This window comes from Amphiura filiformis, chromosome 3 (assembly GCF_039555335.1).
Source record: "Amphiura filiformis chromosome 3, Afil_fr2py, whole genome shotgun sequence".
NCBI classification, from domain to species: Eukaryota; Metazoa; Echinodermata; class Ophiuroidea; order Amphilepidida; family Amphiuridae; genus Amphiura; species Amphiura filiformis.
The window spans coordinates 82,273,416-82,288,614 of NC_092630.1; the positions used below are offsets into that span (position 1 = coordinate 82,273,416).

Sequence of the window (15,199 nt, forward strand, 5' to 3'; positions counted from 1 at the left end):
GTTTTTTCCATGCACAGTGCTTGCTAAAAAGTTGATTCACAGTGCAATGTGCAACCCTAATGCACTGTGCACAGTTCTTACTTACCCTAATATGAGTATTGCTTCCAAACACCACAGTTTGTTTTCATGGCATTTGGCTATTGTAACATTATCCAGCCCTCACCTATACTTACCAACAAAACTCTGAGCAAAAGGAGCAGAATGTTGGATGTCGGAAGTAGTGAGCTTGGAATCTGTGACCTCTGTGTTCATGGATCTTAGCCTTCTTGATTGCGCCACGACGACGTGTCAGGATCTTGTCTGCATCATCATCCTCTGGTGACTGTTCTCTCATACTTGATTGTACCATGTCTGTTTAGAGGTACCAAATAATAAAAACAAACGCATATGGAAAGATATTATTGAAAAGAGGGCAATGAAAGTAACCTGTAATATGGTACAATATATATTGTAGAGTTAAACAAAGACACCTTCCACCACATTAGAAAAATGAAACAGGATCATTAATTTCCATTAACAAACCTATGGAGGACACCCGTGAGGATACTACCCCATGTGTTGCTTCAAGTTTGGTAGTGACATTAAAATGTGCCTCTGTATGAGAGAGTGTTCTGATTGTGCTGCTGTTACAAGAGAGCTTATTATGCTAGGATTCCAAGAACGGTGCACAGGTTTCAAGGCTACATAACAGGCAGTGACATCAATACCAAAATAAAAGTGACACAAGGTTTAGTTTAGGCACTTACATGATGCATTGAAAGTCCTAATATTATAGTATAACATCTGATCAAATTGGTCTGAAGTTACACAATAATAATTAATATGTATCAAATATATTGGTTTTGACTAATTTCTGATCAAATTAGTCAAACCAATACGGTAAAAGGTCATTGCACAGGGATACCAGTCAAATATATAGCAAAACCAAGCAAAAAGACATTCTGATCCCAAGAAACATCAAAGCTATTGTTAACTTATTTCTCTCAGGAGAAAATGATTTGTATGATTTAATTGTACATGTGCTTCCTTCTCAACCTCACTATCATTCAAATGTGCTTCCTTCTCAATCAATCAGTCAGTCAATTGATCAATCATTCATTCAATCAATCATTCATTCATGCAAGTGTTCCTGTCCCCAACATTTAGGTATAAAATGGGAAAGGCACAATGACAAACAGGATCCATTATTCAAAAATAAACAAGTATAGGGCATTTGTCATCCTCATCAGGCATTGTATAAATGGCTAGATACAGTCGAAATTTCCTATTTTAATTGGATTACTTAATGGAGTTTGCACATCGAAAAGACAGGACAATATATAATTCTCCCAGCAGAGCGTTCCTTACAAGTTGGCATATTAATTATTCACCACATGCATACACTTTTAGCCATCTTCATTCCCCCCTTCTCTTATATAATTCCATCAAGAGAATGAGTGTGAGATTTCTTAGCGCAGTTATTTAACTGGAGGCAATTAACTTAAAGTAGGAGCCATGCTATACATTGGGGACCTTTCACTATTGCCTTATGTGATTATATAGGATACAGATAGAGATTATCTTACCCAATGGTGACAAATGCACTTGTTATGCCATGCAATAACATGCTGGTAGTGTTATGTCATATGCTAGCATTCTTCAATCAATTTAAGGTTAGTATAACAGTGATTTGATTTGTATTACACCTAATTTGTAGGAAAAGCTTGGTCTTAAGGGGTCTCATAAAACATTACCTACAGCAAATAGCCTATGTGTGAGAAATACATTGGTTAGAACATGTCATATGTTATTTGTTTACAAACTTTTAGTTGGTGTAGATCATGTTTACTTTTCTACAGGGGCTAACCTGAAAAATATTGCTATAAGATCCCTTAACATTAAGAAATCCCGGTTCAGTCTTACACAAGGTACCAGCCCTAATCTGAAACTCTATCTAATACTATTTTAACCTAAAAACAAAAAAATAGGGCCTAATTCATACTAATTTTTAATAAAGGAAACAAACCAAACAATAGTTACTGTAATAAGTTCAATTTCAATATTGTAGGGTATTTGTAAAAATGTATTTAACTCTCATAAATCCAGTAACATAATGCACTCCTTCAAAACAGCTGGGTTTTTTTTGTGTGAAAACAAAGCTTTCAAATTTCAAATTTGCATGACATAGGCATTTCCATATCCGATTGCATGACATCAGTCATATTTAACACTTGTCATCTTCACACAAATTGTACAGGTTCTCTAATCAAATAAGCTCACAGCTGCAGTATCAATGTTATCAGATGTAACCTCACATGTTTTGTTCTAAAAATAAATGATAAAAAGATCATTTTGATGATACCATCAATATCCATCACTACCCCTGCATCATTCATCACCTGTCACCATCACCTCATCATTGTAAATAAAATGATATTGAGATTTATATAATACATGTAGCAACCAACCTATCTGTTGCATCTCACCTGTAGTCATATTGCTTCCAAATCAATCTAGATAGCTAACTGCTTATAAACCAGATATCAATAAGTGCACAGGCCGACACTAATACCATCTAACTATATATCTATCTTTCAGTAATGTCATGTGAGTGAGTAATTTTGTGTCAATTTTTGCCTAATAAATGTGAATGAATGAATGAGTGAATGAATGAATGAGTGATGTAAATCCTAAGTCACTAACATCCCACTCCTGATTAACTCAAGCAACTCCTAATTTCTTTGGAATAATGGGGGTGAATACTCAGAATGCAAATAAGGTAGCAATTGACAGCCATGATGATTTGGAATTGAACCCAGCACACACTGGTGGGAGGCAAATTATCTTCCCCACACACTAAAATGACTGGAATTGAACCCAGCCCACACTGATGAGAGGCAAATTATCTTCACCACACACTAAAATGACTGGAATTGAACCCAGCCCACACCGATAAGAGGCACACACTAAAATGATTAACTGAAATGCACCTGACAACTGCTGCCACCATTACGACTTCCTTCTTTCCATAGTTTAGGCAGTAAAACCATCTTAAAACACCATAACCATGGCTACCGCATATCAACATGACCCAATCTTCTCCAAGATGATACTGTAACCTACATGTGATCCTATCAACCGTGACTATGCCAATATTTATCTGTACAAAGTGCATATTAACAGATACCTGCAGTATCACCATTACCATTACCATTTTCCCCATTTACCCCCATGACCAACCATATCCTTACATCTTCATGACCACATCCTTCACAACGCTTTCCATTGTATTTGTTATTATTCTGTAAAGCACCTTGAGGTCATTTTTGTGATGTAAGGCTCTATTAAGTTTTAATTATTATTATTACAACCATACATATATTTTTGCATTATCATCATGAAAAGATATATTGCCCGGATCTATTGTTACTTCAATAATAACCAGATGTTTTGGGTTATCATTTTTTTGCTTTGTCAGCAAGATAATTGGCAACATAAAGATTTACCAACTCAATATATCTATTATACAGGATGTGATTAATCTAAATTAGAAGTTTGTCGAGTAATATCAATATTCATATTCAGTTTATATTTGCCCATTTAACAGGCTCATACATGTATATGCTGGAAACTAAAAAGGTTTCTAAAATATAAAAAAATTTCTTATTGTCAACTATTTTTTTTTTCAAAAGGATACAACCTGTAATTTTTGTTACTAGTTTCCACATGTCAAGCCAGTGTACTGGCAAATTTATGCTACATGCAGCTTATATAGATGCAAAAAAGCATACAAATGAATGCAAGTAATCAAGTGGAGGCGTCATCTATCAATTGCACACAATTCCATCAAAGCAGTCGGCATGCTATCTATCTTACGTTCATTCATTTTCTAATTCTGTGACCTTCCCTAGGGAGACCAACACTATAGCACAACTTGTCTATTTTCATGCACTTAATTGCTAGTGCTTCACTGATTTCAAACATGTTTGTTTCTTCTGAATTTCCCTAATTTCCACTTTCATTCATATAATTGCATAAGTAATAAATTGGAAGTTCTTTAAAATTCACACTAACTCACAAGAGTAAAAAGGTCTGAAACAAAACAACAAAATTTCCTTTTTTTCCCATTTTTTATGAAATTTGTAATTTGCAGCGACACAGTGTGATTAGATTTGGATTGACTTGTTTTACATTTCAATTCCCTTGTCCTTTCTTTCTCCTATCTCTGATACTTTTTTCCCTTGTGATATATAAGATAAAGTTCAGCAAAATGTAATTCAAATCCTTTACACTGATTTGCACTGCTTCAATTGCTAGAAAATGTAACCTGTTAATCTATTTATATTCTTCTAAATCAAAAACTGCGATACCTCAAACATACTGAAATATCTCAAACTGCAACTGGCTAAAAAGGACAATAACCGTGACTTGGGGAGGATAACACAAGAGGACGTCCACCTTGAATATGTGAACAACTGCAAAGAAGGAGCAAAGAATACTAACATGATGTGGGAAATAGGTAAACACAGACAGAATGAAGGGGGACAAGAAATAACAAATGTAGGTACAATTATATATAGTCCAATAGCCAAACATTACAAGTTCCAAAGCCCACAGAAGTGTAAAACCTACAGAACAACAGGGACGACAAGAATCAACAGTTCACTGGAACAAGTGATGAAAATCACTGTGCACATGAACAGATAATCACTGTGCATCTGAACAGACAAAATAAACCAAATAGGCAGAAAAACAACCTATGTTTCTAATACAACCGAAGGGCAATAACCCTGCTCAATGACTTGGGAATGTGATTTTTTTTCTTCAAAAGTTGGAATATGCAGACAATTTGAAATTGGTAGCAAAAAGACCAATTTATTTACCATGTCAGTCAATAAGTCAAACCTAACAGAAATCACATCTGCAGAGTTCACACAAGCAATAAATATTGGGTACTCTTGTATTATACCACCCATGACTTCACTTTTATCATAGTAAGAAATCACATGTAGTATAATACCAGATTGCCAAATATTGACCATGTTAGGAAAACAGTCTCATCAATCTACTTTTTCACATTGAGTTGCTGCACATTAGCTAGATGTTAACTGTACAGTCAATGATGAAATCAAGGATGCCGAGTAAATCCTCTCAAGTTACTGATGCTGATTATGTCGTGAAATTGAGATGTCATCTAGTTTAAAGGGGTAAAATAGATAAAACTATCTGGTAATACATCCTAGATTGCTAGTCACAACATGCATGACAGATAGCAGGATATTAACTGACCATATTAACAGTGTGTAAATCCTTAACCCGTGGTTTGAACTATTACTTCTTATTCTTGCCAAAATATCAGCAGCACTTCCTAACTAACTCATTAGCTCAAGTGGTGGAGTGTTGACCTAGTCAAACAAAGGTTTAGGGTTCAAATCCTGGATGGGTAGTGGAATTTCTTTAGGCATATGCTGATGCTAACTATCAAAAATGTTTGGATGAAACTTAAATATATGTTCCAGTATGTTCTATAATCCTCTTTATCAAAATTTAATTGTCACCTGCAAACTGTAAATAATAATGCTCTATTCTTTACTCATATTCTCTGTCAAATAATTAGACATGCACAAACCCAGGATGCAAGTTTCTAGTGCTTCATTCAATGCAAGCATGCCATGTTGAAAAATCACTTGCTCGCTTTCTTGTTGACACCATTGACTTTCTCCATATTTGCCTTGCCCCCATTGGCTTTGTCGGCACTATTCACTTTAGCACGGGCTACTTCCTTGGCTTTTGCTTCTTTTACTCGTTTCTCATAAAATGTACATGCTAAAACAAATACACAAAATAAACTGTGAATGAAAAAGGAGATACATGCAGAGTTGATATAAAACTACAATATATAGAAATCACATTTGGTTAAGTCAATCTTGAAGTACATGCACCTGTATAATAGGTACAGTCTTAATTATACAGGGATTTTTATTTCTTAACCATAACACCCAAAAAACCCACAAAATACCACAATGAAAAATGCTGTGTGAATCCCAGGGTCTGTGATGAAGCATCACCCTAAGTGTTATATGCTCATGGAATTGCTGCCCGGGCAGCGATAACCTGTGTAGCTACCAGTCCGTGATTGTGTGGTTGGCATGCGGGGGTTAAAGGTTTGAATCCTGGGGGTGGCAAGTGACTTCTTTGTTCATCTTCTCTCCTTTTTCATATCTTCTTTTAATAACTTCCGATATCAAAAAGCAGGGTTCAGTGTTAGGGTTAGATAAGATGTATTTTTCCAGATTAAAGCCTATGTTAATAGGATCCATCCTTCATATCCAGCTTTATTATTATCATTATTTATGGGTTACAAATTCAGCTAAGTAGAGAGACTTTTGGTCCTGATGAAGAATTGTTCCAAAATACAACACTGATTGTTCCAAAATACAACACTAATTCTGGATTACGTACATTTCACGTCAGAGCTGCTCATATTTGGAACAGTTTATCACCAATGATTCGAACTGATATGGAAAATATGTCTTTGAGACAATTCAAAACAAATGTTCTCATTTCATGTTAAAATGTATATAGTCTATGAATTCCTAATTGTGATTGCATTTTTTTTTGTATATCTTATATTGTATCACTTTTGTATACTATTATACTTTATATTATATTATGTTTTGTATTGACTGAGGGCCTGCTTGGAAAGCAGTGCTGGTCACTGAAGTTGTTGCCCTTAATAAAGAAAGAATAAACTAAACTAAACATCTGATGAAAACTTGCAAGCTTTTTTTCAAAAGGCATGTCGAAATGAAACCTTGTCTCTTGTTAAACTTTCAAATCACTTTAGGCCATTTTACAAATGTAGTCAAAAAGCTCCTGATAAGATCAGATACCGTAAAATTCGGTCTACAAGCATATATATGCCTCTAAACGAGGTTTTTTTGACACAAGAGACAAGAGGCAGACACTCTCAACAAAAAAGTTATTTGGAGTTTGAACAACTATATTACTGATAAAGGCGGCTATACAAACATGTATATTTGTAAGACCAATCTATTGCAATGTTTTTGAGAAGGGTATTGGCCTTTCATATCTTTCGTTAAAAAAAACCCTCGTTTAGAGGCATATATGCTTCTAGACGGAATTCTACGGTATATTAGCAAACACTTCCATTTACAGTGAGACAATTTCTTGATGGTGTAGCTTTACTTATTTACCAATACGCACTTGGTAACTACACTGTACACACCTGCCACTGCTGACTGGTTACCAGAAGCTATGAATCATATGAATTTGATGAGGACAAGGTACAAATTTATGGCGGAAATTGACATCTATTTTCATGAAAGAGTGATTCTTGAAGACCTAACCTTTTTCAAAGGACATTGACTTACGGTCACCTTACCATCTTCACTCTTCAATAAAGTTCTGAACTCTTGCAGAACTGAGCTACACAGCGAGAGCATTATGAATCATATCTATAGAAAATATCAGTGTTGTAATACACACTACAAATTCTAGGAGTATAGTCATACACTTGAATAACATCTTTCAACTGGATGTTGAAATTTTCACAAATGTCACATTCTATGGTAGCTATTGTTTGCAATGTCTACTCCTATTACACTCAAGTATGTAACATCATCTGTACTTTTATGTTATTTATAAGCTACTTTTTTCACTCGTCTGTCAGTGATGTATGCTCGCAATTTCTCTCACAAACAGTAACCATGTATCCTTGAGATATTCTTGTCCAAACATCCCGTAACATGCGTAACTAAAGCTCTACGGAGGATGTGATGCATTTTATGTCAAATTGCAGGAGATTTGTTGTTGCTTGTAAAGAAAGGTTCTCTACGACTCTTGCGCACACATGTGCTGACATCTTAATGGCTCATTGACAGCATGAGTTGCATGAAGCATGTCTATGTTTTCCCTAACCATGTTGCCTTTGTAGTGAATCGTGCGGTACGAGCATACTAGATACTTGTAAGTGGCTCAGACAGATACTGAACTTTTAAATGGATACAAGAGAGCTCAAGTAAATCCTTGGCTGCATGACAAATCAATGAAAAGAGTTGAGTAGCTGCTAATACATAATTGATTTCAGTATAGGTAGCTATATACATGTAACAGAGCCGACTGATAATGCCGCACACTACATACTAATGGGTTCGAGCCTTGGGCTTGCCTTAGGTGAAAATTCTCTTCCCTCCCAAAAAGTTCCTATATGGTCAGGAATCCTTCAATTCAGTTCAGAAATTTAATCTCAGAATTTAATTGAAGAATTTCTTCTCGCCCCCATACACTGCTTATCACGTGCAGATATAGGTAGTGTATGTGCTTCAAATCCGTGGTTCGGAAGTCACGTAAAGCCGTTGGTCCCGTGTACAGGAGGGCTCTCGATCATCCCTGTGCACGTAAAAAGTGTCAGAGCTATTCGGAAAGAGTAGGGATCACCCCGGTTCTGGTATCTGTACCCCCTTCCCCTAGGTTCCAGGGCAGTAGTAGTTGTCTGTACAGTGATAGTAATAGATTAGTTGTGTTTGTGAAATGGTGATATAGATTATACATGTAAAAATCGAAATTGAAAATTACACTGCCGTTGCAGTGACGCGTGAATTGTCGAAATACACTGCCGTTGCAGTGGTGCGCCTGAAAAATAGGCGGGATTTCCTTGAATTATTATTATTATTATTAATGGCAGACAGATCAGCACTTGATAGCTTCTAGGCAAGTACAGCACCTTAATCAGCTTACACTAAGATAAACCATAATGGCCATGTCTATCCTGTTAAAAGACTTTTCACTACATAACAGTACTACATGGGCACAGCCCTTACAAGATTGATAATGATTATAAGTGTTCCAACTAGGATATTCCTTGAAACCAAAGCAGGCATATTATAACACACATCATATCACACATCAGAAAGGCAACACGTCCTATACCCTTTTTGCGATCAATATCAAATAAAATCATTATAAAGTACAGCCATCAAATTTCTTTTGCATTTGTTACGATGCATATAAACGCAATTGTCTAACTACTCAATCAAGTCAAGGTTTCAGCATCTCATTCAATATACAGCATATCAATGTTTTTACATAGTCATCATAGCACCCATGTTGGTATGCGTAAAAGGCTCATGAGGTTATGATGACGATTTCAACTGATCAACCATCATCTCTGTCCATTGTGACTGAAATTGAAAGCGGACTGAAGCAACATAACCTCAAGTAAACTCATCAGTCTAGGCTTGATTATTGAATTTACACAAAACCTATCCGATTTCAAACGTATGAACACAGTCCTTGAATGCTGACCATTGATTTTTAATAGTTGCAAGCAAGCCACTTGATGTCATCAAACCTTGCAAGGTTTACAGTCACATATCAATACATATGGCCAGCAGCATCATATAGCTATAGAAAAATCATATGACAGGAGGAAGTGCTCTCTCTGCAGGTAAGGAGACCCTCTTCATAGAAACATCATTTCAAGTGAATATCAAGTCGAGTGTCAATGCTGCCACAGGAAGAAACTATTGATTGAATGCAAGCATCAACATGGTGTCTACAAGTGGTACACATTAACCAATTGTAAGGTGTCACAGGTTGTTTCAACTTGAGTTCATTGAAATGGCAAATCTGACACATATTTACATCTCATCATACCACCCGCATGTCCAGGATCTTTTCCTGCGGGGGGCTCAGAGGGGCTTTCAGAATTATGCGGGGGGCTTAATGGCTGATTTTACATGATTTTCAACAAAGTGTGGGGGCTTCAGCACCCAAAGCCCCCACTGGACACGCCACTGACATCCCTGCATGTAACTTCAATAGATGGTAACAGTATCAAATGGTGTAAAGACATATTAAGACAAACAAACCAATCTGTCAGTTTACATGTAGATGGAAACAAACTTAAATTGTGAAACAACAGAATAAATACATCAATACTCAAATGTTTTGCCATATCCTTTTTAATCATACACGTAGTCCTTGCATACACGTGCAACATCAAGCATGTGCTACCTAGTTAGTAGTAAGCTTTACTTGGAAAAAGGATTTGGCAAAACATTTTATATGATTAAACAAGATTCATTAATTAATATTGACAGGGTTCGAATTCAGTCCATTTTTTTGCATCGCAGTTTGTGCTATGCAAAACACATGTTTGCATAGCAGTATAGCACTTTTACGACGTAGCTATGCATTTTGGAAAAGTGCATAGCAGTTGATGGAAATTGCATCGCATTTTGCGATGCGATACCATCGAATTCGATCGCTGAATATTGATAACAAAAGGTTACAAGGGTTCTATCTCTCAAGTTGGCTTATGAATTAAGCATCCATGGGTTTGCAACCAGGACCTCTTCATTTCTACACACACACTCTAAGCTTTACAGCCAACAAGAAAATCAGCACAGAGGCATTGATGCACACTAGATATCTCAGCATGTCTCAGGAAATCAAAAACAAAATGGTAACCCACCCACATTGGCAACCTTATAGAAGCAATCTTCAAACTATTACCAAGAACCAGAACATAAGCTTGTGTAATAACTCTTGATCAGCTTTGCACAGGCAAGCATCATTAAAATCATAAAAATTGAATGACTTCAAAGGTGGATTGAAATAATCTTGTCTCTCATCCGCTTATATTATCAATTATAATTAAGTGATATTGAATGAAATATTAAATTTCATTCTGCATAACAAAAATCTTAGACATGCAATTATGCAAATATTTTTTTTGCTAAAGGGGTAATTCTGGAGTCTTTGTATTCGTCTCCATTAGGCTAAAAACCCACATGTTTGTTTTCAGCAGGTTGCCTGAAAACCAAAATGTGCAATGCATTTTTTATTTGAATTTCTTAAAATTTATTTTTAGAGTCAGGATTTATGGTAACATATGCCTCAAATGAATATTTGACGTCAAATCAGTACAGAGTAGGTAGATATGAAAACTGTAAGTTTAACTTGAGGATAATCAGAAATTGATTTTCAGAGGAATTATTGATTCCATTATTGCTTTAAAACAACATGTATGAGAACATTTCTTTTTGAAAAACGTTGTCATTCATTTTTTGTTTGAAAATATATTTTTTCAGAATTTCTCAAATAAAGAAACAAAATGTGGTAAAATTGCTCTAAAAACAAAATATATGAAGGCTACAGGAAACAGTTGTTTAGCCTTAGATAATTTTTAATCATATGTAACCATCTCATAGGTAATACATAATACCTTCAAGTCTACTAATCAAATCTGGTAAAACATCATTCCCAGAATGTGCCCACACTAAAATGCACAACCAAAATATTATTCAATTAAACAATTTCAAAGTACCAGTGTTTTTAAAATCTCATTTTAACGTAAGTACACTTTGTTCATTTATATTACAGTAAAGATATTTAAATAATATGAATTTCAACTATTTGAACCAGTCATAGTGGAGCCATCAATACATCATAAAATTGAATAATGTGCTGGTTTCTTGTGCCATTTTTGGTGATCAGTTTAAATCAAACATATATCATCGGTGAGTCTTTGATGCTACACTTTCAGACTTGGAATTCAAGATTATACTCATGGCACATCTTATAACATTTGTAATTATCAAAATGTGGACAATGTTGCACAAGTTTTTTACAGGTAATATAAATAACATTCACATCTTTAATTTTATCTTCTTTACCAGCAGTTTGAAGAATTGTCCCATGCTACATTTTGATGAGCGTTAGTATGTAACTAATAAAAGGCTCTTTTTGACAGTACCTTTTCTTCAGAATGGAAATTCCAATCTATCCTCATTTTCCTCTCGTATGCAAGGTGCATATATTACAAAAGTTCACAACTTGCATAAAGGGTACTTATAGTCACTCATCTTTGAAAGGTGTACCCTAAAATTCCACAAATCTGATATATTCAAAGGCATAATAACAGAGACTTTCACCTTACTATAATCTATACTCAAAATATTTAAAGGATAAAAAACTGGCAATGCTGATGTTCATTATATCTTTTGCCCTCATGGTGCTGACCAAAGTGTTTTCAGTGTCATGGGATTTCAGTACTCAGTAGTGCAAGTGTTATGTTGCCTAACCATTATTTAATGAAGTTACACTTACATTATTTACTGTGTTACTGCTGTTTTTGGAAAATGCTAATAAACTAGCTGATCTTTAATTCTTTTGAGCAGTGTATATCAAATCTCTTAGCAACAAGTGACGTTGCCTCACACTTCAGCCAACATTGTTTTTACAAAAAGGTATGTGTTGATAGTGTTCAAACAAAAATGTATGATTTTTCAGATGCTTAAAATAAATTTCTCACTATCCTCGAAGAGCAAAACCTCTCAAGAAACCATCATAACTGACTAGATGCAGATGAACCTGTACTAACGTATACATTACTTGATATTGCATGTTAACAAACCACTCAGGATGTTGATAAAGCCTGATGAATACTGATCTCCTGTATCTCTTTTCCCACAGGTGTTTACATGTATCAAATTTAACACCAGATTTTAAAGCCTTGAAAAGTCTTTATGTATCATTATGAAGCATAAGATTTGGTTTACACATGCAAAGCAAATTATCATATTATAGGATTATAGCATGCTCTAATAATTAGTCACAAATGTTGATTTTTTTATATTCCAGATTGAATCTCATTTGCTAGCTTTGTAACCTCTCCATTTTGCCCCACATACAACAGGTACAGTAACCCAATCTGATAATTTGGTTGTAATATAAAACTTGAAAATGACATAAATGATGCAGTGAGAACAGAAGATGCATAGAGTAAGGAAGATTATTCATCGTAGTATACTACATCATGCACTGCTTAGCAACCAACATGCAATAACACACACATTTCCTATTGTTGCACATAACCCAGATTTAAAGAGACCGACCTAATTACATTTTAACATGGGATTGACCAGGTAAGCCAGAGGGAGTACTCGATGGATGCAGACTCATGGTAGCCATATTGGTTGGTTGGGTTGCTAGGAGACAAAATCATCCATTTTCATATCTTTGAAATTTTATTACCTGTGCATCTTTCTGATTTGAATAATTCCCAGGGCAAGCAAGGTGAAAGAAGAACAATGTCACAGTAAAATATCATTATGCTCTCCTCTCCCAGGGTACACACCATGAAGTTCAAGAACCACTTTGTCAATCACATGCAAACTTGACTTAATTGCAAACTTCAAAATAAACTAGGTCAAACTTGCGTACAGTGAACTGTGCACTGCTATGACATGTATTGAATATGTACAGTGAACGCTGCACTGCTATGACATGAATACTGTCTAGATCAGACTTGATATCATTTGATTGTAGGTTCTTCAGTAGATCAGATTAAATGTCATTACCAAATGGAGATGGCAAATACGTTACTGGAGTTGCTATCCTCTTGATGCATCAATGAGGATAGGCAAAGTAGCAAGATGCGAGTTACCCATAATACACCTGGGTTATGTGTCACTTGCACTCAATTTATCCTCTGGTCGCTACTATCAAGGGAATTTATTTTGACCAATAGCGGATTTATCTTTTTAAATCAACAATAACAATTCAGCTCATTGGTTAGATTTGTAATGTATTGTCAATGGTGACTAGCATGTTCAGATATGTGTCTTAACAAAATACTCAAGGAATTGCATGACATCACAAAGTCTACAACATGTTAGAACATAGCAATGTACTTAATTGCTGATGAGAGTGCTATCAACAACATCATATCTGGTATCATTTGAAATGACATACGATGTTTAATGTATCATCTACATTTACAGGCTGTATGTATCAAAATTATTGTTAACCATCACGTACTTTCTGCAGTACCGAAATGACCCAAATACATAGTTTTCTAACCTCTTAAACATTAACCTACATAATATGGATCTTATGTTACACTTTGATGTGTAGCAATCATTTTGATACAGCTTGCATACTTATTTGTCTTCATTTTACCATGATTTAGGGTTGAATCTGTTGCTGTTTCTATTACTAGGGTAACATTGCAATATAATGAATGTACTTTGAAAAGACTAAATAAATAAGGCACTGATGTGAATTATGAATAGTAAAGCATGGAACAGATGAAGAGGTAATACTACATGATATAAATAAATACATTCATGATTTCAATGCATGTCCGGAGTTGAGGCACAATAGTGAATTATGAGGATTATCTTACATTGAGGAAATTGGTAAATTTAAATCTAGTAATGCAAAATATTGTTGATTGTTTTTATACCAATGTTGCAATAACAACCCGCTGTCGCCTTCAGGCAAGTACTGTATTAGTTGTTGATCATTCTTGGTGCAATATCCTTGTTTGTGTGTACTCATCATGGGTACACATACATCTGGATATCATACCTCTGGATGTCATTCTGAAGTGATCAATTCATACTCAGCTGAATCAGCAGGTTGCTATTGCAACAACAATATCAATGCAGAAACATCAAATGACTTGATTTCCAATATTAGGCCCAAAAAAATAATGGTTTGTCTCAAAGCTCACGAGTGATTTGAAAACAATAAATGCGAAATCTGATTTTTGCCGAATTTTTCCGGAAAAACCATTTTTAAAAAATTGCTTTTTTTCCAAATCTCACGAATTTACAAATGCGCGCGCGAGCTTTGAGACAAACCTTTTTTTGGCCTTACCAAAGGAAATTTAGTGTTAATACTTCAATTACCCAACCTCGGACAAGTAAGCTGTAATGAATGTTTTGTCAACATAACATATAAGTACTGAATAATGAACCCTAAACTGAGGAAGGATAAGACAAAAGCACATTTTTCAAAATGGATATAAAAGGGGATTTCCCTGTGAATACAACGGTAAGTAACCACATAAAAACAAAATCACGACTTAATTCTGAACAATATTATAATAATAATAAATGGTTCTTATAAGGCGCAAAATCTTGCGAGGAACTAAGAGTACGCAAAAACATGAAAATAACAAAAAGCAATTAATTCTGTAATTAATTCTGGAATGAAAATTTGCTGTAGAGTGAAAAGTTAGTAAGTTTTATTTAGTCAACCTGTACAGCCAAATGAGTAAATTTAAGTATTTCTTGTCAGTTATTACTATTTCCAGCTACCATATTAGTTAATTAACTTCACATGGTGCTTATAACAAAAATCACTTTGGATGGGTGCTTATTTTTTATATAATTTACATTATTGC

General features: G+C 35.0%; 1 protein-coding gene across 8 annotated transcripts in view; it reads right to left on the reverse strand.

Moving 5' to 3' along the window:
* The window catches only part of LOC140149264 (protein kinase C delta type-like), a 285,297-nt gene that overhangs the window by 37,922 nt on the left and 232,176 nt on the right, over positions 1-15,199 (reverse strand). For 7 of the 8 annotated variants that reach the window (XM_072171518.1, XM_072171511.1, XM_072171512.1 and 4 more), the window contains one exon: positions 174-351. In XM_072171518.1, the coding sequence (XP_072027619.1) occupies positions 174-351 (178 nt within the window). Of the gene's footprint in view, positions 1-173; positions 352-13,041; positions 13,163-15,199 lie in introns of those variants that run through there. The other variant, XM_072171519.1, reaches the window with a different exon arrangement.